This window comes from Neolamprologus multifasciatus, chromosome 1 (assembly GCF_963576455.1).
Source record: "Neolamprologus multifasciatus chromosome 1, fNeoMul1.2, whole genome shotgun sequence".
NCBI lineage: Eukaryota > Metazoa > Chordata > Actinopteri > Cichliformes > Cichlidae > Neolamprologus > Neolamprologus multifasciatus.
In genome coordinates, this window is record NC_140439.1 from 29,302,719 (window position 1) to 29,329,728 (window position 27,010).

The 27,010-nt window shown below is 37.6% G+C and overlaps 3 protein-coding genes across 4 annotated transcripts; all 3 read left to right on the forward strand.

Moving 5' to 3' along the window:
• Positions 1 to 1,128: 1,128 nt before the first annotated feature.
• Positions 1,129 to 12,009, forward strand: chrnb4 (cholinergic receptor, nicotinic, beta 4 (neuronal)). Its single transcript, XM_085163646.1, has 6 exons — positions 1,129 to 2,199; positions 6,007 to 6,152; positions 7,024 to 7,068; positions 7,295 to 7,404; positions 7,877 to 8,930; positions 11,041 to 12,009. The coding sequence occupies exons 1-6, from the start codon at positions 2,151 to 2,153 to the stop codon at positions 11,203 to 11,205; spliced, it is 1,569 nt and encodes a 522-aa protein (XP_085019772.1). The 5' UTR covers positions 1,129 to 2,150; the 3' UTR covers positions 11,206 to 12,009.
• Positions 12,010 to 13,736: 1,727 nt separating this feature from the next.
• Positions 13,737 to 23,257, forward strand: chrna3 (cholinergic receptor, nicotinic, alpha 3). Of its 2 annotated transcripts, XR_014874653.1 has the most exons (8): positions 13,865 to 13,940; positions 14,378 to 14,517; positions 16,384 to 16,428; positions 17,657 to 17,766; positions 18,087 to 19,287; positions 19,401 to 21,481; positions 23,052 to 23,087; positions 23,192 to 23,257. XR_014874653.1 is itself a non-coding variant. In XM_085163573.1 (6 exons), exons 1-6 carry the CDS (start codon positions 13,880 to 13,882, stop codon positions 19,527 to 19,529), a joined length of 1,686 nt encoding a protein of 561 aa, XP_085019699.1. In that variant the 5' UTR covers positions 13,737 to 13,879; the 3' UTR covers positions 19,530 to 22,565. The 2 variants fall into 2 exon arrangements, 1 of the variants encoding a protein (XP_085019699.1); XM_085163573.1 differs by lacking the exons at positions 23,052 to 23,087; positions 23,192 to 23,257 and having other exon boundaries at positions 13,737 to 13,940; positions 19,401 to 22,565.
• LOC146526007 (uncharacterized) lies at positions 21,001 to 26,965 on the forward strand. The gene is made up of 5 exons (XM_085160188.1): positions 21,001 to 21,031; positions 23,052 to 23,087; positions 23,192 to 23,491; positions 23,566 to 23,886; positions 23,978 to 26,965. Exons 1-5 carry the CDS (start codon positions 21,001 to 21,003, stop codon positions 24,103 to 24,105), a joined length of 816 nt encoding a protein of 271 aa, XP_085016314.1. The 3' UTR covers positions 24,106 to 26,965.
• Positions 26,966 to 27,010: the final 45 nt, after the last annotated feature.

Sequence of the window (27,010 nt, forward strand, 5' to 3'; positions counted from 1 at the left end):
ATTATATTATCAATATTGAGCATTTCAGAATGTGTCCCAGTAAATTGTCATCACTTTTTAATATAATGAAGTTGTTGGCCATTTGCAAAATGAAATGGCTCATGGTTCATTTTTGTGACGTGAACGCACTGCAGTCCCTTGCATATTCAAAGTACACTATCAAAGTCTACAGTTGCGTCTAGAGTCAGAGTTCAAATTTAAGTTGGAGTCAAGGTGTTAAATCTATTGACTGTTTAGTTCAGTTTTTGATGCCACAGTGGGAGCTGTAGTAATGAAAAGAGAATGTATTGGTCAAGGGTATGGCTTATAAAATGTTGCCATTTCAACTCCTTTATTTATTCCAGTGTTCTTTTCCTCGCTGCATTTCAGGGCAGCATAGTCCACAGTGAAAGCAAGAGCAAAGAAAAAACAGCAAAAATGTGAAAAGATCACCTGAAGAGTCTGACCTTATCAACATGTTTAACAAAAGGACAAAGAATCACTGAGGTAAAACAGTACAAACTTATATTTTATGCTTGCAAATCAATGCATATACTTTAAACTGTTATATACATACATATATACATATGTACATTTTTCATCAGAAAAATTTCTTTCCAAGTAGTGTCTTTCCACAAAGATATATCTGCTAATTTGAATATGAACGTAACCTCATCACATAAAAATAAAATAAAATATTTAATTTCTATCTCACAGCCGTTGTTATTTGTTAATTTCGTTAACTATGAAGACAAACTTGCACTTGTACACTTGAAACTTGCTATGGTAGCTATTATATCACAGTGACCATCATTTATAAGTTTAACATGCTCTCTAGTTTAGTAATTCAACTCTAAGTTCACACTTAGTCAAAAGATCAAGAGTGCCTTGTTTCAAGTCTCTGTCTGTTGAAACAGTAATGAGATAAATGAACACAGAAAAAATAGCAATCTAAAGCACTGTTGTGAAACTTCAGAAATGTATCAGTGCAGAGTACAAAGTGTGATATTTAAGAAAACATTTATTTTCTGCATGTACAGTTGGTGTACTTGGTCTAACATATGATTTAATAAAAACAAGTGAACAAACTGTTCAGTCCATGGCCCTCTCCCCGTCAGCCTGATAAAAACAAGAGAGGGTCAAAACCTAATCAGGCCCTATTGATCTGCTTGCACTGATCCAGTCCAGAAGTCTTTGGACTTTAAATTTATAATCCTCGGAGGGTCCTTGGGGCTGTTCTTCATGCCTGATACAGTTCCTTTGCTGGTCATTATAATGAGGCTTTAAGCAGCTCGGTGACTGTAAATCTGCTACGCTAAGATTGCATTGCTTCAGATCTGACTGGACCTCACCTCGGTAAATCTCACATACAGAACCGGAGAATAATTTACGGCTCTTCCGCACAGTCGCCAGTGCAGCGCGAAGTCAGCAAATGATCCCAAGACACCGACACTGTCAAATTATGTTGCGGGTTTGGAAGAGTATTAAGTCCAAAATATTAACATCTGTAGTTGGATGCTTGAGAAAATATTACTGAGACTGGTGCTTGATTATGCTGTTAGTCACATAGGTGTGAATGCTGAAATCAGCCTATTTTCCCCTCATGCTGCTGTCTGTGGAAAAGCTTTAATCTTTAAAAGATGGAAAAAGGTTTCTTTGAGTATGTTTTTCCTGTAGTTCGCGGAGATACTGACTAACACGGAGCCTATTAATTAGGGCGCAGGTGAAACAGAGATTAAATAAATACATTTGGGTCGTTATGCTGACATTACTGGTTCAGTATAACTGCCCTCTAATTACCTATTATCTGAAATCGTTCCAGAGCTGGCGTAAACTTGAAGTAACTGATCACAGATCGGTTACAGGCAACGGCACAGGACAGGCGATCTGGATGAGTTGCAAGTGAGAGCAGCAGCGCACTAGAGCAGGTTGCTCCTTTTTGGCGGAGGGCAAAGTCCTGGTTGCCGATGTGGTCCCAAATGGGGGCTTTAGTGAATTTCAAAGCTGGATTGTTACGAAAGAACTTCACTATGTGACAGGAGACACCGCGCTGTGATGATAAAGTGACTAAATCTCACGCTTGTAAAATCCGGCATGTCCGAAAGCTTTGCTACGGAACAGCGCAGCTTTGAGTCTTCATCACTGACGACAGACCAGATGGTACCGTAAACATGACTCGCGCACTCTCGATCCTCGCTTATCTTCTGCCTTTGATTCATTGTAAGTGTGTTTTCCCCTTTCATTTCTGTGACTTAAGTAGCAATTTAAAATATTTCTAACACTTGCTACTGTGTGTGCGTCACCGCCAAATGTATCTCCCTGTTGAGGAAACTATAAAAGAATGTATGCTTTTATTGTCCAAAAGAAGAATTTTCAATGCATAAACTTGTTTAGGCTATTTTCAAGTCACCTTTTAATTATTTTAAAAAAAAAACAATATTTCTGTAGAAGATGTAGATAGCTAAGATTTTTAAATGTAGCTGAAATATGATATGAATCTATCTATCTATCTATCTATCTATCTATCTATCTATCTATCTATCTATCTATCTATCTATCTATCTATCTATCTATCTATCTGTTTTAAAATATCTGGTTTGGGGTCACAACCAGTACCATCCATGCAGTAAGCTCGTTTTTTTTTTTGTTTTTTTTTTAACAATTAAAACATTAGACAATTATAGGAAACAATTATTTATCGAATATTTTTGGTTCACACTTATGTTACAGGATTTGGCGCCATATTATTGCATTTATGAGATAATTCTTCAAGTGTGTCCTAGAAACAAAATGCTTTTCCCCCCTTCTTGCCATTTATATCATATTAGTATATTATGTCATATCTAATAGTATATAAACCACAGCTGTCTTTGGCTCTCCGTTTTGTTGTTGCTGTTGTTTTTAAACTGATTAGATTAAGGTTCCAACTCCATTACAATGTAAAGTAATGGGTTTTAAAGGTGTGCTGCACCAAATGACCTTTATCAACTCCAAAACAGCTTACAAATTTGTTTAACATGCCTGACCTCATTTTCAATCAGTGTAGCGTCAACACTATTAATTTCCCACATTAAACCTGCATGCACATACACACTTTAGATGCTATTCACAGCAGCTGCCTACAGTTGGTCTGGCTCAAGCAGTCTTTAGGTCTGAGGAAGAGGGAACTTGTTTGAGTCTAGCTTCCAAGAACTTTGAACCACATACCATCTGCTCAGTGGTGGTATGGAAGTCCTGCTGTGGTGAATAGGATCTTGGTCAAGTGTCTGATAAAGGCACAGTCATGGTATTATTCAATGACCTGTGGGGGATAGACTGATATTACGCCACACCTTGCAAAGCTGCAGGAGTCTGTGAGTTGATGATGACACACACAGCTGGATACTGTTTCTAAAACCACACACCGTCATCACATGTAGCTGCAAGAAAAAGTCTGAAATTATCAGGATTGCTGAACTGGCTACACATAAAGTGCCTAAACTAATAAACCATGTACCATTGTGCTCTCAATATCGTTATTAAACACATCATGTAACAACAGCAAGAGAATTTCTGAATTTTCAGGACAAAAGTCAATTAATTTATACTTAATTCTTAGAATAATATTGCATAAGAAAAGTGTAAAAGTGGGCTTATTTATTTGTAATTTATTACGAGACATATACCTAAATCTTTTCTACAGGTCTATCTGTTTATTTGCAATTTAGGTTAACAAAAAAATGACCCTGTTTATGAGACTTTTGAGAGGAATTTTGGAAAATATGTCACTACAATGCTGTTTAGTGCAGCTGCATTTCTAGGATGTTTTAACAGCCCTTGTTAGGTCAGCCCTCAGCATCTCAGTTGGATTAAGGTCGGGTCAGGGCTTTGATTTTACTATTCCAAAATATGGATTTTTTTTCTCCATCATTCTGTTTTAGGCTCACTGTCTTGTTGCATTACCCACACTGAGTTTCAGGTCATAAACTTCTGCCCTGACATTCACCTAAAAATGTTGAACTGGAACAGGATAACAAAGAAATCCCAAATCATGAAGTGTTCCACCATGATTGTGGTGCACATTTTTTCCCCCAAAGAAAATGTAAACTTTGTCTCATTGCTCTCATTGTTGACATTGTCTTAGTTAAATTTCCAGATAAGTGTTTGCCATCTTGTTAAGATGTGTAAAGTTTTAAAACTGTTTTTTATTATTTTGAGACCAGTGAGGCAGTCTTTCATTCGAGTGCAGATTTCTGTATTTTATTGATTTTTTTGCTGCTACTGTTTTTTCACATTTGGTGCAATCTTTGCTCCTTAGGATCTCCTAAGGAAAATACCATTTGTAGACCATTTAGCTAACTGTCAATAACTGAATGCTCAGGTCTTTAGAACAGCTTTTGTAGCCTTTCCAGCTTTGTGTATCCCTATAATGCCTCTTCTAAAGTACTGTGAAAAACCGAACTCCCAATAAGCCTTAGAAGAAGTAATCAGCACAGAAGTGCAATTACTTTTTCTTGCCCTGAATGTTAATGATTAGTCAGTGTGTTCGATGAATTACCAGCCATTGTAAGATATCAGTTTAGGCAGATATATTTTTGTGGCTTTTATTAATATCTGACTACATTTTATGAAAAATAAACGCAAAGACTTACTATTTGAACCATGGATTTTGCCCTTGTAGTTAGTGATAAAAGTAACAAGTTTTCTTTAATTAGCACATTAGTACAAGTCTTGCTTTACTAGAGCATTCGCCGCACATAAGTCAAGTCAGCAACTCCAAACCTTGTGGGGACATCAATAACCAGCTGCAAGTAAAGAAAATAGACGAGGTAGTCTTTCACGTATCCGTTCTGCTTCAGAAGAGAACTGACCATCTGTTTTAATCAGCCTTGCCTTCACACTTTACTTAGACATTATTTATCAGGAATAGGAGTGAAGGCTGAGTTCATGTGTTGGAATTCATAGTTTATTTTTTACTTAAAATACACATTTGTGGTTTGCTTTAAGCAAAGCTGTTACAAAAGCACAGTTATTAACATGCTGTGAAAATATCTGCCCTTCTACAAAATGTAATTATCTTTTTGGGAAATGACTTTTTGGGACTTTGTGACATTTTTATGTAATTTCCAGTAACCCCCAACCTTCCTAGTTTACATATTTGGGTGTTAATAATTGTGCTTTTGCTTCATGTTTGCTTAAAGCAAACCCACAGATGTGTAATTCTACCTTCCTTAAAAATTAAACATGCTGTGTGACTGAAGCAATCCTCATTTATCTCACTTAGAATTTCAGAGTTTAAGCAAGTACTTAAGTCATGTTAATCCAAAAAAAAACAACCAAAAAAACAAAAAAACAGGAGTGTGGTTAGATGAGTATTCTCTTTTACCAAAATTTAGTGTTAAAGCTGGAAGGTATCTAACAATATATATAGTAAGTGTGTTCATACCAGGGTGGTAGATTGTGTATTGTGGCACCATCAGTTCAAGCACTTTTACTAAAAACACAAAACCAATCACATCCCAAATCTTCAACTTCCCATTAAATAGTGTAGCTTTCATGTGTGAGGTTTTATAGAAACCTAACAAACTTAAAAATACAAGCTTTTAACACAGTTTTAAAAGAAATCTTTTGATTTACACTTTAAAAAAAAGTTTTGTTTCTAAATACTGTACACTGAAAGTACTGGCTATTCACAACAATAATAGAGAAAAATGAATCTCTCTTTTCACTTAAAATGCCCATTTCCTACTGCAATGTAGTCTTAATTTTTTCTGTTGTATTTAAATAAGGTGTTTTTGTCTTTAACTGATTTGTGTATTACACTGTATATTGTAGATTATTTATAATGTAATATATCTATATAAAATAAATATTTAAAAAATGTGATCTCATTCATTCCTCTTTATTATTGATCTAAAGCTGTTAAAGATTATTTTCCAATCTCTGTTTGAGATTATAGTCTCTCCATTTTATTGGGATTAAGTTGTCTGGACAGAGATGAGGTGGATGTGTGTACATAAATGTTGAAGAAAAGTGTGATGTCACCAGGTAGCAGCAGCGCTGACTCCGAAGAGCGGCTCATGAACTGGCTGCTGGGAAAAGATCGCTACAATCCCCTCATTCGCCCAGCTGTCAACAGAACCGAGAGAGTCACAGTAAAGCTGCAAGTGTCTCTGGCACAGCTCATCAGTGTGGTAAGTGTGTACTGTTGCCCATTGTTAAGAAGTATGTATACTTATTTACATTTCTATGTTAGAGACTTTGTGATGGTGACACAACAGGATATAAAGAGAAATTAAGTGTGAAAGATGGCGGCTAATAGAAAGCACACAGCAAGAGACAAAAAAAAAAGAGCTTTGAGGAAGTAGTTAATTAAAGAGCAAGCTCTGCTGAAGAGCCATAGCTCTAAATGGATGGATGAAGCTGAGGATAGATCTGGTCAGCCGTGATCTCTGCCTCTGTCATGTCCAGATTGAAACTTCAGCACATTGGATTAAAAGGGGCCATAAAACTGTTTTGGCCACAGTGATAGAGGCTCTTCTCTGATTTACAGTGGAGGGTCCTCCCAGCTGCAGACTAAAGCGGCAAGGCTCGTTCACAGCTTCTGTTTATGAGTTTGCATTGTACCCCTTGGGGTAATTACCATTTGGTGTCACTTTATTGGAAGTGTATGTCACGGCAGTTTGATGACAGTGCAATCAAAAACATGTTAACAAGCAATCTGAGATGAAAGGAGTGTTTCAGTGCAGTTCTTTTTTTAAAGGTTACTTTTAACCAGATGCCAGAGTAAACATGACAGTAAACAGGAAGGTCCAACCATGACTCAAATCAGTATAGGAATTTTTTATTTTTTAAATAAAATTGCAGAAGCATATAATTTCCAGTTTTTGTTTAAACATTAATATACCCCAATAGGTCTTCAGCTCTTCATGTTTTAATTAAATAAAACAAAAATATAAAAAGAGTAAATGTCATACACGAGTTCCTACTTCTCTAGGGCCAGTGTCTGGGTCTTAAACTTGTATTACCAATATAGGTAATTTTCCCCTAATGTTTCATTTTCAGAATGAAAGGGAACAGATCATGACCACAAATGTTTGGCTCACTCAGGTAGGTGTGATGAAGCATTTTGTCTTGTACTGAGTGAGAATGTGTGTTAAATGTCCTTCATCTTGAACTTGAATCATATCCGTATCCATTCTTCCTCTCTCTATGTGGAACAAACCGCTTCTGTAATTGCGCCCCAAACATAATTTACAGATAATGTAGCATGTAATTATAAATGAACTGCTATTGGGAAAGTGCACTGAATGGTTGGGTCCCTTTGTCTCTCCAGCACTGGGTGGACTACAGGTTGTCATGGGATCCTGCACAGTATGAAGGTATTGTCAAACTGCGCATTCCCTCCAGACATGTGTGGCTTCCGGATATTGTCCTGTACAACAAGTAAGCTCGGCTGACTTCTCAGTTTGTCTTTTGAAGAGAGTTTCTGTCTGCACATTGCTGGTGTTAAATAAAAAAGATATTATTAATTTGTAAAATATTTGTAAATATCCTCTGATGCCCTTATCAAACATTTTGGATGGAACTGTAACAGCGTTATTGTAAAATGAATAAATAAAATGAAAAAAGTGAAAAGTCAGTCATATCATAGCGTAAGTTATATTTCATGTTTTCACCCTCCTGGTTTCTGTCCTCTATCAATATATTTACTGGCTGTCTGCATTAATGAATGTCTATGCATTTGCTTTAGTGATTAACTGAATCTTTAACAATTATCTTCTTATTAAAAATAATTAATGCCACTATTACACATTATTAAAAATAGCTTTACCGTAAATTTCTATAATTTTGATAATGATAGCTTTAAAGGCCAATTTATATGCTGTTTTCTTTCTATTTCCTCTTGTTCTCATAGTGCTGACGGAACCTATGAGGTAACGGTGTTCACTAATGTCATCGTCCTTTTCAACGGCAGCATCGAATGGCTTCCTCCGGCTATCTATAAAAGCGCCTGTAAAATCGAAGTCAAACATTTTCCCTTTGACCAGCAGAACTGCACTCTCAAGTTCAGATCTTGGACATATGACCATACAGAGATTGACCTGATCTTAAAGTCTGAGATGGCTAGTATGGATGATTTTACTCCCAGTGGAGAGTGGGATATCTTAGCTCTGCCAGGGAGACGGACTGTCAACCCTCTGGATCCCACTTATGTGGATCTGACATATGACTTTATCATTAAGCGGAAGCCTCTTTTTTATACCATAAACCTCATCATTCCATGTGTTTTGATCACCTCTTTGGCCATTCTAGTCTTCTACTTGCCTTCAGACTGTGGAGAGAAGATGACCCTGTGCATTTCTGTACTTCTGGCCCTCACCGTGTTCCTGCTTTTAATCTCAAAGATTGTTCCTCCAACATCATTAGATGTTCCCCTGATTGGCAAGTACCTGATGTTCACCATGGTCCTGGTGACCTTCTCCATCATCACCAGTGTGTGCGTGCTCAACGTGCACCACCGCTCTCCTAGCACCCATACCATGCCTTCTTGGGTCAAGCTGATATTTCTTGAGAAATTGCCTGCCTTACTCTTCATGAGGCGCCCTCATAACAAATCTGCACGCCAAAGATTGCGTCAGCATCGATGCTTAAGAGCTAAAAGAACCATTTTGGGCTTGGGATACCCAGTTGCATCCAAGGCAGATATCACCATGTCAGCTTCTGCGCTGCTGTCTTCAGACTCTGCCTTCTCTACACCAGGACACAAAAATATAACTCCTCCAGCAGGATACAGTCACTCCTATAGGAAGGGAGAGCAGCGCTCTACTGATTTCCTTCCCACTAGTTTCACATCCACCCAGGACTTCCAACACAGGGACAACTCAGACTGGGCTGCTGATATCCAGGAGGCAGTGAATGGGGTGTGCTTTGTGGCTGAGCACATGATGGGAGATGATGATGATCAGAGTGTATGTATACTTTTTGTAGCACAAATTTCACCTGGCTATTATTTCATATTCTATATAGTGACTGTAGCTATTTTAATATTTATTACTATAGCAGTATGTATACAGTATAACTCGTTGGCTTTTTGAGGGTGTATTGTGCAGTCCCTTGTGAGCCTTAAAATATTAAGCATAAGCATGCTTAGTACTTGCCAGTTCTACAGCTGTCTTACCATTTATATAAACATATATTTTCCTTGTACAATTAAGAGTCATGATAGTGTAATTAAAAAGGATCAACAAGGCTCTAACACAAAAGGTCAAGTTCAATGTCTCAGCTTAACTCAAGTGAAGCCTAGCAGACGTCTGCTGTCAGTTACTTTATGTATTGGCAATCCAGCTGTTACTCAAAGGCCTCCCCCTTAGAATGCAAACTTTATAAACTTAACCTGATGAATTATTAAAAAAAATGCAGAAAATACTTTGTCATGGACTCATAACTTAGCCAGCGACAGAGACCAATTATTTTGGGTCCAGACTGTAAGCATAGTTTTTGCTCTAAACTTGTGCATTTGGGATCTTATTAGATTTTTCTTTAAAATCCCCAGAGTTTAACATTTGGGCTGGACCCAGAAGGCAATTAGCTTAGCTTACCATGTGTGGCAGCAGAAGTAAACAACTTGGGCCCTAAAGTTTAAATATCTACCTACAAAGAAATTTACAAATAAGGTGCCGTTTTTAAGTTTACTCTGGTTGCATATGTTAATATCATAAAAGAGACAATCGGTTGTAAGCTCTGTGCTGTAAAGATGTCACGAGCAACAACAGTGCAACAGTGACAAGGCAACCTGTGGAGAAACTTGACAGATGTGGATGTGCAGCGGAATGTGATGTTTTTAACTGAGTTGAGTTTTTGTTTCGAGTCTGCTAATATTTCAGCATTTAATAACCAGCTGAGCGTCTTTGTTGTTGGCATCTAGAAGAGCTTAATATTGTCCTTTTTTCAAAACATCCTTAATCAAGAGAGTAAAAAGGTGAAAAAACATACACCATAAATCATAATGCAGGCGTGGACCTCAGAAATCCATTTGTTGACTAACTAAGCTAACCTATCTAGATATTGATCTGTTCACAGCATGGGTTTATAATGCTAACAAAAAGAGTGATATAAAGGTGACATTTCTGACAGTCCACATATGCGTGTTACTTTTGGAACAAATGACACAGAACATGCAGATAAATATAACTTTATAAGTTTATACTAATCTTTGTATGTGAAGTGGATGCTTAGATTTCATGTGATAGAAAAACTCATGCATTTGTTATTCTCTTTATTGGAATAATATGATGGTCCTGATGGGCCTCTGTTGTGGGAATAGCATCACCATCAATCTGTCTACAGTGCCATTATTACTATCACCAGTTTTGCCTGGGGAAATAACGTTAGTTCAACCACATTTATTATGAAGCTAATTGCAGTCTACCTCCAATATGAATATGGAACTAATTAGGTGGTTTGCTTTTCTTTGTTGTTGTTATATATAATATATCAGGTGTCAGATGCCAGCACGTAGTCTGGTCACAATAAATTGGGTCACAGCCATTTGTACTCAAATTATAACATTTTCCTCACACTCCAGGACGCTTGAGGTGTAGGGAAAACTACTAACCCTAAGTAGTGGCTGTAACTCACCAAACTGAAGGCAGATTTTGATTTTATCATTCACTTTCTCCCTTCAAATCAATAGATACCAGCAAATCAATAACAGATCAATAGGGAGGAAACCAGGAATGAGAAATAGCTCGTTTCAAAAACCACTACGGACAGCACTGATGATGAGGTGAAAGGGTCAATAGATATTCCAATGTACAAAATGCAGCACTATGGAGACCGACCGTTCCATGAAATGCATGAAGAAATGTTTTATAGAATATTATGTTTTCCATTAAAACTAACAAGCATTTGCTTTTTTAAAATTTATTGTCTTCATTTGGTTTCTATATTTCAACACGTTCTACCAGTATTAATTAATCTTACTCCTCTGCAATATTATACTTTGAAAAAAATATCAGCATGAAGAACCATGTACATTGACTAACTGAAATTATTGTATTGATTTCTGTGTTTTTGCAGGTTATAGAGGACTGGAAGTATGTGGCCATGGTAGTGGATCGTCTGTTTCTGTGGATCTTTGTGATAGTGTGTGTGGTGGGAACCCTGGGCCTGTTTCTCCAGCCTCTTTTCCAGAGTCAGATTGTTGCCAACCATGTGCCCAGTTCGGACATTCCTCGCATTTGATCCTCGTACAGAAAGACTGAGCTACTTCAGGGTTTTCATAAGAAACTGTGCTATTAGGGCAATATTATGTATGAGGGTATAGAGGCTTGTAAAAGTTTTGATGTCTTTTTAGTTTTTGCTTATCACTGTGTTGGCAGGTAACAGAATCACTGATACAATGTCGTCTGTGCCAAATCGTACCCAGAGGGTTTGATAAAGTACTTGTAAACATGTAAGGTATGGTACAAAATAAATAAAAGCCACTTATTATCATATAGTATTTAAAACAATATGCCCTAAAACAATAAATCACCCAATATTTTAAGGAATAGTTACATTTGCATATGTTAAAATGCAGCATTATTACACTGAGGTTGTTTCTCATAGGCCGCTAATTCTTCAAAGGATGTCTGCAGAGTTGGACTGGGTGTAGCTTTCACTGCACTGAAGTATGCTGAACTGTTGCAGTAATATACATAATGTGATAAATATACTGTATGACTGCTCTCAGATGTAGTGTGACCTGTCATCTGTGTTACTGTGTCACTGAAATACAATAAAGAGCTGTGTGCTCTTTTAGTTTGATTAAATGCATGAAATTGCCTATAAAGTCTTAAAGATGTCAGGGTTTTGCCAATGTGCTTATTTAATCTGTACTGCTGGTGATAAAGATCAGAGCCAATGAGTTCATTTAGGGTGAGCAAGTTAGGATGGTTTATCATATAGATAAAACAGTTGTTCACTCTCAGTGCAAAAAAAAGCAAGACAACGCAAAAAATACTGACACAACAAAACTTTTAGAGCTGGTCTTTATTGCGGTACTTTCCATAGCCACTCCATATCACTGACATGTAACTGTTAGTAACTATTTCTCCTAAATTTATATATATATCAAGGGTCTAAATAAACAAAAAAAAAAGAAAAAAAAAAGAGATACTCTAGAATTAGTTTGTTTCATGCTGCAGTAATATGAAGGCTCATTTGTGCATTGACACTAAAAGCACCAAATCTTTGATAAGTGCTCATTTTTACAGATGGGCAATTGTAAGCACACACATAAATGGAATTAAACAAAGCGGACAAACGCAACCCACACTAACACACAAATGAAACGACACAACGCTTACAGCTCACTAAACAGCGCTGAGTGTGCTCATTAAAGGTTCTGCAGACTTTGGGTATTTTGTGAGCCATGCATGTAAATCAAGAGATAGCAATAAACATCTGTGTTTATGGATCGACTGGCTTTATTTTAATCTTAGTTTACATTTTTTCCAAATGGTTAACTGTTTTTTTCATGCGCCTGTTAACTTCCATTTATTATTGAAGCGGGATGTTGCAATTCCACGGGACATATCCATAAAAAATATTTCTTCCTGCAGGAGTTTTGTTTTCAACAATCATTCCCAAGCCTTATGTCAGCAGTTTTTTGTCATTAGGATATATAACTGGTATATGCAAATATATTTAGCAGAGTATTTATTTTAATGCTTGTGTCTCCCAAGAGGATTTAATACACTGCAGTCCTCAAAAAGGCAAAGATTCACTCTTGCATTCTTAAATTCAACTTCAGTCTGTTTTTTTTTTAATAAACTGATTTAGTTTATAACTGATTTTATCATTAAAGATGATTTGTTGAATTACCCAAGCCTTGGTTAAAGCTTTCTATGTGTAGCCGTACACATTCTGCTCTACCTGAATAAAACTTTCTGAAGGTCACTTGAAAATATACTATATAATCCTGTATTAATTCCCAGGACTCACTTTTCTTTCCATTGAAACCAAAAAAAGCTGAAATGAAATCAAACAGTATCCCTGGCCCTGATATAGATTCATTCATCTCAAAGTATATACAGCAGGTTAGAGGTCAGCTGAAAAGAAGGTCTGAATGACAGACCCACTGCGAAACACAGCTGGGCAAAATGAAAAATACAACAAATCTGGACAGCTAGAAAGAAGAAGAAGAAAAAAATGAAGGACAGAACTCTATCCCAACTGAGTATCTGACAAACTCAAACCCAGTGGCACAGAGGCTATTGAACTTGCTTGAATGTAGCTTGTTAATTCGATATGAAAGTCTGTGAGAGGAAAATTTGTGTGAACACCACTTGGGTCAACTGTCTGCCAAAAATGTTTGCTTCACAGCACCCAGACATGACAGAAACATGACATAAAATGTTTTTTTTTTAACTAAAAATCCATCTGATTGTGATTTAACTGTTGTTATATAACTGGCACAGAATGGGTGGGGGAGGGGGGGACTCCACTCATGGAATAAATAAATACACATATTTCCAGAGAGATAATTTCAGTTGGATCCGTTGCTGTTTGGGGTGATGTGACTGTGTGTCAGACATGAAGGACAATGGCTGTTAAGTCTTGGGAAGCTGACCAACCAATGGTGTGACTGGAGGTAAAAAATTTGCACCACTCAACATTTTACCCCCGTTAACTCGATTAAGTCACTATATTCTGCATATTTTGTATTATTATTTTTGCAGTGCATGGCTCCTGACTGTGACTGGTTGTATGCCTCAGTGTGGCTCTGCCTCCCTCACTCGCTCGCTCCCTCTGCTCGCTCGTTCTGTCGGGTGATGCGGACGAGCTCTTATTCCTCCACTTTCCTCCTGTGTGCTCCGTGGATCGTTGCTGCAGCTGACCCTGGAATTATCTGGCATTTGTCAATTTGAACAGGATGAAAACCAGGTTTCACTTCTTATCTGGTCCCTGTGCTTTCTTTCTGTGTCTTCTGTCAGGTGAGTAAGCAGCTGGTAGCATGAAATCTACTTACTTGTTGCTTTAGGGAAATGTAAAAAAAAAAAAAAAAAGCAATAGATCTAATTATTTTTGAAGGCTACGTCTAAATTTAATGCAGTGCATCAAGGAATCATGCATGTGTACAAATCCTTAATCTTATATAATCAGGATAACAGTAATATGTTGCTGTAGTTGCTGTTCTCTGTAAGAGACATACTGTGTTAAGAATGATGCCAAATGAAATCTCATCACTCAAGTTAGAAAGAAAAGAACTTGAAAGTAAAAAATGACAAAAAAGGTTGTGAAACTGTCAAATTTAGAGTTCTACTTTGGGTGGTAAATGGTAAAGCAGAAAAAAAAATAGATCACAGTTAAACTGTATAATCATTTAAATATGCAGTGAGATTCCCATGGCTGACATTGTGCTCCTGTCCAGGAGGCACATGTTCAGAGGCAGAGCATAAGCTCTTCTCTGGGATATTTTCCAACTACAACCAGTATATACGGCCAGTGGAAAATGTGTCTGATCCAGTCATTGTGCAGTTTGAGGTGTCCATGTCACAGCTGGTCAAAGTGGTAAGTAGCAAGCAAATGTTTTTCCTCAGTGTGCTGCCCGGAGTGTTTGTGATTTATGGGGCAGCTATTTCACCTCTATAAAACAAATATCACTCTGCTTAATAAACATGACCTTAGATTAGAGTAGAAATTGTAGAAGATCTGTGTGTATACAAGGCTTAAAACTTGCGTTTTTACATCTCAAAGATATAGTTTGTGTGCTGCTTTGCAGACTTTTATTGAAACAAAATTTAGGGCAAGGTGGTAATTTAGACACCGTATCATAAGCTTGAGATAACCTCTCACGTTACACAGTAGCCCCTGGGACCTAGATGAAAGGGCGGACAATTGGGCTGTTTTTCTGGCCAAGACAAGATGGGAAATGTCAGCTGTCTGAGTACCTCTCAGGCACCCCCTATCACTCAGTCACTGCCACTTCAGATGGGCACTCCTAGATTTCTCTGCTAGAGTTTGTTGACTGCAGACTGCCGTTCCAGACAGACGACTATGTCCCTTGACGCAGACAGGTCGAGCGCAGGTGGTGATAATAAGCATCGCAAAGGACTTTTTGGCAAGCAATACAGCTTCTTTCACACAATAAATTGTTTGGAAATACAGAATGTACTATTTATTGGCTTTTTTAAGGAATATGTTTTTTTAGTATTTGCCTCTTTTTTATTTTATTGTTACCCTTATTGCACACCTTGCTCTCTTTTAATCCTTTATGTCAAACAATACTTTGGTGTTATAATGGTCTAACAGAAAGAAAATGCCAGTCAAAAATAGGTAACATTATTTCACTGTGTATAAACTAGTAACCATGAGGTGACACCTTATGCATCTTCTTTTGCCTCTGTGCAAACAAGGTGTTTTTATTTTTTCAAAGGATCTAAATAAATATTAAAGATCTGTCTGACCAGACAATGATGATATGGAGAGAGAGATATTTTGTTACATGATCCTTAACTCATTTAAAGTAGCGAGCCAAGCTAGAGTGCTGATGGATGACTGTTATTCCCTCTGCACACCTGGTGCTCCAAACTCAGAAGCATTTGGTTCACCTTCAACAACTCCAACATGGCTATATGAGCTAATTTAGAGCATCAATACCTTATGGGCTGGGCAACCTAACATTATCTCACAATCAGGGATCGTACCACATGATCACTAGGTAGTGGCTCTGTGTATTTTGGTCTCAGAGGCTGTTCTGCTAAAGATAGTAGATGTAGTATATGATCTACAGCCAACATTCAGTTCTGCATCCTTGTTAAAACAAAATCTGCAAATATTAATTTAATCGTCTGATTTTGATTACAAAAAATTATTTTGTGTCTTTTAGTATTTTGAGTGATTTAATTATGAACCACAGAGTGTGTGTCTTATCTATCCAGGTGACATGAAATAACTGTTCTCCCAAAGGTATTCAGAAGAGGTTAAACTAAAGCCTTCTGTCAACCATTGAATCTAAGAGCTATTCTGGATACAAGATGGTCACATGAATGGTTAATGTTTGCACTCAGTCATGAGATTGGTTCATTCACGGTCTAAGTCACACAGAAATCTGACCCTCAGTTGTTTTGTCTCCCATCTTTAGTGCCTCTGCTCCAGCTGTATCACTGAATTGCTAGTAAAAAAAATAAAAGTTAAAGGCTGCGACCTACAAGCCCCAGCTGTCATGTGTATTATGCTCTGGGCATGCGGGACTCAGGTGCAGATCTCTGAAATCTTTTGCGCTGATGCTACAGAAGCACAGACAAAAATCTCAGCAGTGAATTGGATGATTGCCTGTGACAGTTATTATTACTATTTTAACTTTATTAATAACATGTACTTAGTTTTCTTTGCTTCAGTGTCCTCATTATCATTTATCTTCTACCCTCTTCTCAGGATGAAGTCAATCAGATCATGGAGACCAATCTGTGGCTGAGACATGTAAGTTTATTGTTCAAGACTGTGCAAACAGACCTTGAGCAAGGGCATCAAGTCTAGATCCAACCTTCTGTCATGCGTGATTCTTTGGAGCTAGACTGACAGGTTGAATTATTCATAGGAAGAAGCTTTTTAAACACATTGATCCGTGTGGTCATATTTTCTTTCAAAAAAATCAAATAAACTGAATGCACTTACATTTCATAACCAATTTGCATTTAAAAAAATAATTTGACAGTAGTTAAGAAATTTAGAATATCCGAATATGGAATATTCATCCATTATGGGCTCGTACAGTTAAAGTGAATCTGGAAGTGAAAGTTCAGTGATTATCCGCTTTTTTTTTTTCTTTTTTTTTTTGCAATGCCGCATAGTGCAATGAACCACTAATGAGTCAGATGAGGTAGGGCGGGTCTCCTGTTCCAATTTTACATGTACTGAGCAAGCACACATCTGTGACAGAGCCAGTCTTCTACTAAATGTTGAGCTTTAATTGTTCTTTGGAGTTCAGGGCTGGAGCATTGCTTCTCTTATGTTAATGTCGTCTGTTGTTTTTAGCATGTCTCTGGGAAATACTCATCAGGGGCGAGACACATTTCTCCTGCTCTCCATCCCATCTTGCAATACACTCTGGATACATACTGTTTTGTAATTAAGTCAAATTTTTTACAGCTCTCTGGGGTTGCTTTGATGTACTGGCTTCATGAGCCTCATGAGGATCACTGGCCGTCCTGATGAACAGTGTTCAAAAGATCCATAAAACACACTATAAAGTGTGATTCAAGTCACACGTGTACTATATATCCTCTGTTTATGTGCTACCTTTGGAGATAATGACATTATTTCTTTATTTTATGTGGAGCATTTTACAAGCAAATGCATATAAAAACTTACAAGAGATAATTACCAGGAGGAAGCATTTTCGGACTCATTATATTAACTTTTTTTTAACTTTTCAGCACGCACCTCCATGGCTAACAGTGGGGTTTTTCACTATAGTTTATCACAAAGATAGGCTATAATACTTATTATGATACATGCTGGCTTACTGACATTTCCATTCATGTCAAAATCCTACTGTGACACGACTATAGACTAGTTCTTTTGATATACCGCCAACAGCTGCTTTGTATTAGTTGTTTCTTTAACATACCAATGTTTTTGTAATTAATATGCTCTAGCGATTAAATATGTTTATTTATGTAAAAGAAATTCCTGCTTTTTTTCTCAGATCTGGAATGACTATAAACTTAAATGGAACCCAAAAGATTTCGGAGGCGTCGAGTTTATCCGAGTGCCGTCCAACAGGATTTGGAAGCCAGACATTGTGCTGTACAACAAGTGAGCATAATAACAAAAACCTGGCACAGAGTCTTCATTGATTGTTTATTGCTGCAAAGGATGTCTGTACAGTAACAAAATGTTATCGATCTACATTGTTCATTCAGCATGGGTCATTTCTTCTTTTGAAGATTCTTAGGGAAGCTATACATAACATCACATGGTGCATTTACTGAAACCCCAGGGCATCTTTTTAATTGATATTTTCATAACTCAATAGTTGCTTATATCTATCTGGTTAGTATTCAGTGGCTCAGTTGTCTTTTACTGTCCTTCCTTTCGATGTTCCATTCTCACTCTTCTTTTGTCTTTTTCTACAGCGCAGTTGGAGATTTCCAGGTTGATGACAAAACAAAGGCCCTGCTTCGCTACAATGGCGATGTCACCTGGATCCCTCCAGCTATCTTCAAGAGCTCCTGCAAGATTGATGTCACATATTTCCCATTTGATTACCAAAACTGCACAATGAAATTTGGTTCATGGACCTATGACAAAGCCAAGATCGACTTGGTGCTGATTGGCTCAACTATTAACCTCAAGGACTTCTGGGAGACAGGCGAGTGGATGATCATTGATGCACCTGGTTACAAACATGATATTAAGTACAACTGCTGCGAGGAGATCTACACTGATATCACATACTCTTTGTACATCCGTCGTCTCCCTCTTTTCTATACAATCAATATGATCATCCCATGCCTCCTCATCTCCTTCCTCACAGTGCTCGTCTTCTACTTGCCCTCTGACTGTGGTGAGAAAGTAACACTGTGCATCTCTGTCCTGCTGTCTTTGACCGTCTTCCTCCTCGTCATCACAGAGACCATCCCTTCCACCTCGCTAGTGATACCCTTGATTGGCGAGTACCTCCTCTTCACCATGATTTTTGTCACTCTCTCTATTGTCATTACTGTTTTTGTGTTGAACGTCCACTACCGCACCCCGAAGACACATACAATGCCCTGCTGGGTAAAGCGTGTGTTTCTTGAACTGCTGCCCAGGGTGATGTTCATGACCAGGCCAGAGAGAGATCCTGAGAAGGTGACTGTGGCTGGCAGTGTTCAGACGATGCATTCGAAATCCTGCGCCATTCATTCATTAGGTACTCTACAAAAGCAGCACAAACCTCAGGCCCTTGCCAACAGCGTGGTGTCAAGTTTAACAAACCGGCAAAGACTTTTTAATAACACAGAGCTTTCCAATCTCAATAACTTGGGTGGAGATTCAATCAAATGTCCTAGCTCTGGGTTCTTGTGCTGTGAGGGCCGCTGCAACTGCTGCTGGCAGAAGAGAACCGGCAAGTTGCCTGCAGATTCTGGAGGAGGGAGTGGAGGACTGAGCAGCCTAGGACCATTGAGTGGAGGCAGTGCTGTGGGTGTTGGAGTGGGGAGTCAATGCTCCAGCTCTGAGTCTTTGGATGGAGGAATAATGCCACTTCTGTCTCTTTCTCCTGAGGTCAGGGAAGCTATTGAGAGTGTCAAATACATAGCAGAAAATATGAGACTACAGAATGAAGCAAAGGAGGCGAGTACTCAAAAAAGCAAGGCTAAAGCCATTTAATGTCATACAGCTTTCAAATAAAGAATTACAATATTGCTGTAACACTGAATATGTTTTTTGTCTTGATCCTCTCATAGGTTCAAGATGACTGGAAATACGTTGCCATGGTTATCGACAGGATCTTCCTATGGGTTTTTGTGCTCGTGTGCATCCTAGGAACAGCTGGCCTTTTCCTCCAGCCTTTATTACTTGGGGAAGATATTTGATTCAGTTTGACAAAACTAATACTAATACTGCAGACTGCTGAATTCCGAGCATATGTTTCACAGATGCTTAGAAAAAGTTTCAAAGCCAAGTCGAAATCATGACAAATGTTGATGGTATTTCAGTAGAAGTGTTTTGCTTTGTTCATAGATTCATAAATCCTAAGGACATGGCTGCATTAAGGGTGACTTTGGCTATGTCCACACGTACATGGGTATTTTTGAAAACGGAGATTTTCCGTTTTCGTTTTAAAAAATAATCCCGTCCACATGTAAAGGCAGAAATGAAGGAAAATGCTGCTAGGAACATGCCAAAGCAGCAGGTGACGCTATATTCCTAACCGTGTAGAAATGTTGGCCAATCAGAAGTCTAGAAGCCTTGGTGGGAAAAAGTAAACAAAGCTGGGGCATAGAAGCAGAACCAAGTGTGTGTGGAGGGGCAGTAACTGTGTGTGTATATGTAAGCATTTAAACACTGCAGAGAGTACAATTAACAGTAATAGTATTGTAGAAATTCATTTCACCAAAACAATAACGTGGCGCACAATGTGATGTCAAAAAAGGCGCACATCTTTGACGCTGCGTTTTCTCCGTTTTTCTCGTCCACAGGTAAATGCAAAAACGGAGTTTTAGAAAATATCCACCCTGGCCGAGTTTTTAGAAATCTCCGTTTTCAGTGACCGTAAACGCCGTTTACGTGTGGACAAAAGGTGCAAACGCATAGAAAAATCTGCGTTTTCAAAAATACCTGGGTACGTGTGGACATAGCCTTTAACTGAAAATGATTAAGTGTCTTTAAAAATGCTAAAATGTTTCCCAAAGCCAACACAGAGTCAGATACTCAGATACTTCAACAGGTAAGCTTCACTAGAAGTGAAGACTGGGGCACATTATTACATGAAAATGACATAACTTTTCTATAGCTGTGATATTTTGCAGGCTGTTTTACTTAATAGTCTAAAAAAGTGATGTATAATATCATGTGTGACAGACTTCTGTGGTTGTGTATCCTTCTGTATTTATCTTATGTATGTAGTTAAGCTCTGCTAATGTTTGTGACTATTATAAAATCAGCTACAAGAAGTCAAGACAACCAAATGGCTTTATGACTTGTGGAATGCTTCAGTCTCAGAATGAGACTTGAATGGGATGCAGCACTTCATAAGGTACTGTCTACAGAACTGTTTTGCAATTGACCTGTGATTTTTGTTTGGATTGATAAATAGTGAGTAATTATATTAACGCAATTAGGCCTATATAGATAGACATATTTCAGGTACTTGCTTTTAGCTTTTTAACAATAAAAATCTATTTTAAACAAATATTTTTTTTACTTCATACAAAGGATAGTACAGTAGAGTGGGAGGGAAAAAAATCGAATTCACCACTGTGGCAGTATACTTGGAATAATTGTCATCAATATTGGGTAAAACCATTTGCAGGGTATCACATATAAGATGGTCTTCCTAGCGTGATGGTCCAGGGTCACCTGGCACAAGACGATAGTGGGAGTTGAGCCACCTGAGAAGAGATCTCAAAACTTCCCTGTAGGTAGCCGACAGTTGGTGTTGTAAGCCACCCCCTGTGTTGTGGGCCTCTTTCACTGCTCTTTCAGACCATCTGTCTTCTCTGTCCAAAAATTTGAACATTGGCTGGGTTTGAAGTGCACTGGGATGACATGCTCGGGAAAAACAAAACAAAACAAAAAATCTTCTCCTCAGTTTCTCCAATAAAGCTGCTATATAAGGGATGACAATGTTGTTCCGTTTGTCATTCTGTTTCTCCCTAGTTGGTGTCCGACGTTCTTTCCTGTGCATCTTTGCTGATTTAATGAAAGCCCAGTCGGGATAACTACATGTTTTAAGATAAGGGGCAGGTGCCATTGGGGTTTAAATACCTGGGACTCTCCACCATTTAAAGAAAGATTGTAGGCTAATTCTTGCTTCTTTCTTAAAGTAAGTATATCGAATCAGGCCACAGAAAATTCCAAGTTGGGTTCTTTATGCTTCCAGACATCACATCGAATTGTCAAACATTATAAAATTTAATTGAGATGTTCAGGTTTGAAAATCAAGCAGTGCAGTCTGTGTTTAAAGACTGCCACCCTGTGGTAAATCTTTGTCACTACAAATTACTTCCTGTTCGTTTTATAAAGGGATATGTAGCCCAGTTTGTTCTGATTGTTGCTATAAAATGTCTTTATTTGATCACACATTTGAAGTCACTACAAACAGCTGCTGCTTACCTTTAAAATGGTTACTATTCGGAAAGTGTAAAACCTATGAAAATGTCATTTATGAATTGTGAGGATACTGGAACCATATGATCACACCATACACACACACACCATACACACACACACACACACACACACACACACATATAAACACACAACTTTAGGTTGCATTTGTAAGAAATAAGTGGCATTGACAAACATTTACATGCAATTAAAAGCAAAGAGAAATGTTCTTTGAGTTTATTCTCTATTTATCTACCTCTGAATTATTGTCTGTAAATCCAGAGGTAAAAGTTTGGTCAAAGTTAGTATAATCTGTTTGGTCAGCTGGATCAGAATCTTTCTTTAGTCAGTGTCAACCAGTGCACTCTTCAGAAAAGTTAACGTGTGTGTCTCTGTGTGTGGTTGCTTTTTAGTTTGCTTAATTTGTGGATTAAATTTTTATGGAGATTGTATTGCATTTGAATAGCTATAGTTATTTTCATTTTTGATTGTATATATATGTCCCCCATTGTGCCATAGTCAAAGACATATAGTTAGTGGAGTTAGGTTAACTGGTGATCCTAAATTGCCCATAGGTGTGAGTGTGAGTGTAAATTGCCATCTGTTTGTCTGTGTTAGCCCTGTGACAGACTGTTGACCTGTCCAGGGTGCCTTTGCCTCCAACCCCCACTACACTCCCACCCAAACCAAATTGCATAAGCAGAGGAAAATGGACGGGTGCATTTCCTCAGTGCAAAGTGGAAAGTGAAAGAAGATAAGTACCCTGTATTGGGTATAGTTGTCAGTACGTCAGACTGACTTATTATACAGAATCAGAGCAAGGTAAGATATCTGAAGATATTACTAAAAATTATCTGACAATTGGGCCTTAAAAAGAGAGAAATGGAGTGTTAGCAAAAGCTAAATGGGTATATAATGTATATAAGAGTAAAATAGCATAACAGTACAGTGTGGTAAGTATTATTTGTTTGTAGATATTATTTTTAACCCAAACACTTAAATATCTCTTGCTACCATACAAGGAGCAGGTAGGGGTATGTTATAATTGCATGTTTGCATATGGTTATTTACTCTTTAACCACTCTGTGGTTTTGGACTTTGAGAAGCTTTCAGAAGACACGCTGCAGAGGGTCTGTAAGGGTGGCGCATTTTCTATAATGATGAACATAATAATTGCTCTTCTGTGTGAGTACACTAACAGATAACATCTACATCTTTAAGTGAAACAGTTTTCTATCTATTTAAACTGAAAGGATTCATTTAATTTTTCACTTCTTTTCTTCAAGGTGTTCTGACAAATCAGGTCATAAGCCAAACTGAGGGTAAGTTCAGTTTCCTTCATTACAAGATATGTCTCTTCTCTATTCCTAAATGTTACTGAGCTGCACTCATCATTACATATGTTGCTCACTATGATGTCACGCAGATATTTTTCCTGCAAAGATCCTGGCGCAGCAGACAATTATAAGTGAAAACAGTGACCTTATTGTAACATGCAGCACATTTGGGAGAAAGAAAGACTCCATGGTTTTTATTTATTTGTTAATAAATGGACGCGGAATCCAGAATCTCGCCCAGAAGAAAGATCGAAGTGACACTACGTTCATCATACCCAGAGCTGGTCTTCATCACAGTGGAAGTTACAGCTGTGTTTATTCCCCAAATCATTATACACTTTCTGAAGTAGCCAAGAAAGGAGACAACATCATTGAGATTCTGGTCATAGGTAAGTGTTTTGACTCCTGAACACATGATGTCATTGTTATTTCTTTCCACTCATTTTCTCCTGTTTCCATGCAGCCAATATTCTCCCAGCAGATATTTCAATAGTTGGGCCATCCACTGTTCATGAGGGAAACTATGTTGAATTCCAGTGCACAGTGTCTCAACACCTACATACACTTGGTGGATGTAAATTTATCTACGCTTACCTGAGGAAGAATGACACGATTCTGCTAGTGCAAGTCTTTAATGTCTCTCAGATGCTGACAACTTTCATCATCGATGGTGCAGTTTTGAGGGATTCAGGTCATTACAGCTGCATAGTGCTGCCATCGAAATGCTTCAATGAGCATGAGTACACAGTTCATGGAACAAACAAAGTATTTCTTCAGGTCAAAGGTAAGAATGTCTGTATGCTTCAAAAATCTTTCAAATAGATACATTTTTTATTTTTTAATTTTAGTTTATTCTGTCTTTTTGTGCTTTCCAGTGAATTTCATCTCTTCAAGGTTACTGCGTTATGGAGTGATAACCTTGATGGTATTACTGGTGGTGTGCCTTTGGTGGATCATACAACAAACAGGCAAATGTGCACATGCTGGAGGAACGGCAGGATGAGAGAGGGGGACGATCTAGATCAGGAGTGTCAAACTGATTTTATGTTGCAGGCCACACACAGCCCACTACTTAAGTGGTGAAACTCCCCTTTCTGTCAGTGGAAAGAAGTTACATATTTAACTGTTTTTCTAAATGATGAAGAAAAAGCTGCTGTAATGAAGAAATAAACCCCCCAGGACAGAGACTTATGGTCACTGTGATGACGAGAAGAAAGACAGTCAAAGACAGCAGGACAGAGATACACAGTGTTACTTTCTCACCACAGTTAGAGGGCAAATATTTATATTTATATTGTAAGTAATAAATAGTTCATTGCCCAGATTGTCCAGTTTTGTATTTTATTTATTTTTATTGTTGTTTTTTAATTGTAGTCCTAAAAAATGTATATTTCTATATTAGAAAGTAAAAAAACAGAAACCTTTCTGTTAACTGTTTATTGCTTAATGACTTTTTGTATATTTAATATTAAATTTCTTTTTTTTTAATTTGACAAGAATTTTCTGGCAATTTTTTCAAGGTTTTACAGCAATAATACATTTTGACAGTCATTGAGGTTACTTTGATTTCTAACACACAAATAAGAGATCTTATGAAGATCATGATCAGCAGTGTGCCAAATAACATGTTTTTTTTTTAACACACTAAAGGCACTGTAAAATATGGGTAACTAATTGGTTTTCTTATCTTGAGCTGTAGAATAAAAAGGCTAGATTGATCACATCATTCACAAGAATAATAAAACGAACATTTACAGCTTATTATCATGATGTTTTTGTTCTTTTGCACCAGCAGGGTTGTATCTGTTACTGTCACCGGAAGACCACAGGATATATATGGTGTGTGTTTCATGCTGTCTGAATTAGAATAGTTAACTCTGTCATGTAAAATGGTGAACAGAAAAGAGGCAAGCTTATGAGTGTCTAAACAGAGATGGCCATGGCTGCTACTTAACTTCAAACTTTCTAACCACAGATGATCTGCCTGCAAGATCAAGCCCACAGTTTTCTTCCTCTATTTGCCCTTGAGTCCGCATTCCAGCTAATTCATGACTGAAGCGAATGCTAATGCAATTAAAAATGAAAAGGTTTCAGAGGTGCAGGCCACTTACCTAGCTATTTTATTCTACAGCAGTAGGGTTACCACATAAAAGCTGTGAAAGAGGTTTTTTGCTTTTGCTTTTTTGCAAAAACTGCCAAGTCTGACGTCAGTAGCTATTCCCCGGTACAAACTTCTGTTCCCAAATTCAAACAAACTCTGTGGCACCACTGAGAGTTTAAAAGAGCCCAGAAATTTACATCTCCAATAAAATGATCAGAGTGGCTTCTCTCCCATGTGTTACAATACGGTTTAACATACATGCATCCATAGAAAAAAAGATTTACAATGTTTAACAGAGTTAGAAGTTGAAGAAGAAGGAAGTTAGCTCGCTATCATTTCTATCTAAAGATGATATGCCATGTACTGACCCAGAGATTTCTAAAAAACTAAAACGTATGGCTTGTCAGACATTAATAAAGACAGAAATTAAGTAGTGTCAGTGTTTGTATTGAAGTTGGGCTAGCTGGCATGTAATGATATGCTACCTGATGGCTAGCTACAATGCTATGGTTAGAATAATGAAATAATAGAACATAAATAAATCAGCACAGTGAAGATGGGGGATAAATGTAAAAAAAAACTTTACCCAATGGGCATAAAAAATGCAATCATATGGCAGGGCAAAGACACTGAAAACAGACCAAACTTCAGTCAAAATATCACCTGAGATGATCCATCCAAAACATGTGTTCAGTCACTAATATGACAGATTATGGCCACTCTTGGTAGGTTTATCATTTTCATTTCTTTTAAAATAATAAAAAAAAGGATATGCAATGTAGATTTTCAGCATGATTTTGTCTGTGATTGTCTTTTGATCTATGACCAAGCCCAAATTGATTTGGTGCTGATAGGGGCTCCTATTAACCTGAAAAACTTCTGGGAGAAAGGTGAATTATTAATGATGCACCTAAACGTGATAATAAGTACAAGTGCTGTAAGGAGATCTAAACAGATATCACATACTTTTTATACATTTGCAGTTTTCCTCTTCTATGCACTCACCATGATTAGTCCTTGCCTCCTCATCTTCTTTCTCACTGTGCTTATCTTCCAGTGTTGGGGAGTAATGGAATACATGTACCGGCGTTAAGTATTTAAAATACAAATTGTTTGTTAATTACCAGGGCAGAGAGTGATCCTGAGAGGGTGACTGCTGGCAGTGTTCAGATGATGCATTTGATAACCTGTTGCTTTCATTCATTAGATACTCTGAAAAAACAGCAACACCCCCCATTTGAAAAAAGAAAATGCAATTTCATATTGAAGTTAGGATTCTGAAATCAGGCCTTTGCCATAAGCTCTCTTTTATGATATTCTTTATGATGTTCTTGTCACTAAATTGCCACCTGTGGCTTTTTGTGTGGAATCACTGTCCTCAATAGTGGCTAAAACATTTGCCCAGTACCACATGCAAAGTGGTTAGCACTATTCTTCACATTGAGATGGTCCTGGGCTTACATGAGTTTTATCTGGGATCTTTATCCTCTCCTGCAAATTAGAAGACAAGATAAGTTAATGCTGCCTATCTTGACCTAAGACACACTTGCAAAAGAGATTCAAAGTCAGATCTACTGCACTTGCTTAAATCAAGTATATAAAATCAACCTAAAGAGAAGTTGTAAGTTAATTTATTTTGTGTTTCCAGAAACCACATCAAACTATTTCACTTTTTAAAAAAACATTTAGAGTTTCATGTGAGATTCTTTGACACTTTGCTCAAAGGCTGACATCCTGTGGTAAATCTGTGTTACTACAAGTAATTTCATAGTCATTTTAAAGAGATATGTAACTTAATTTGTTCAGA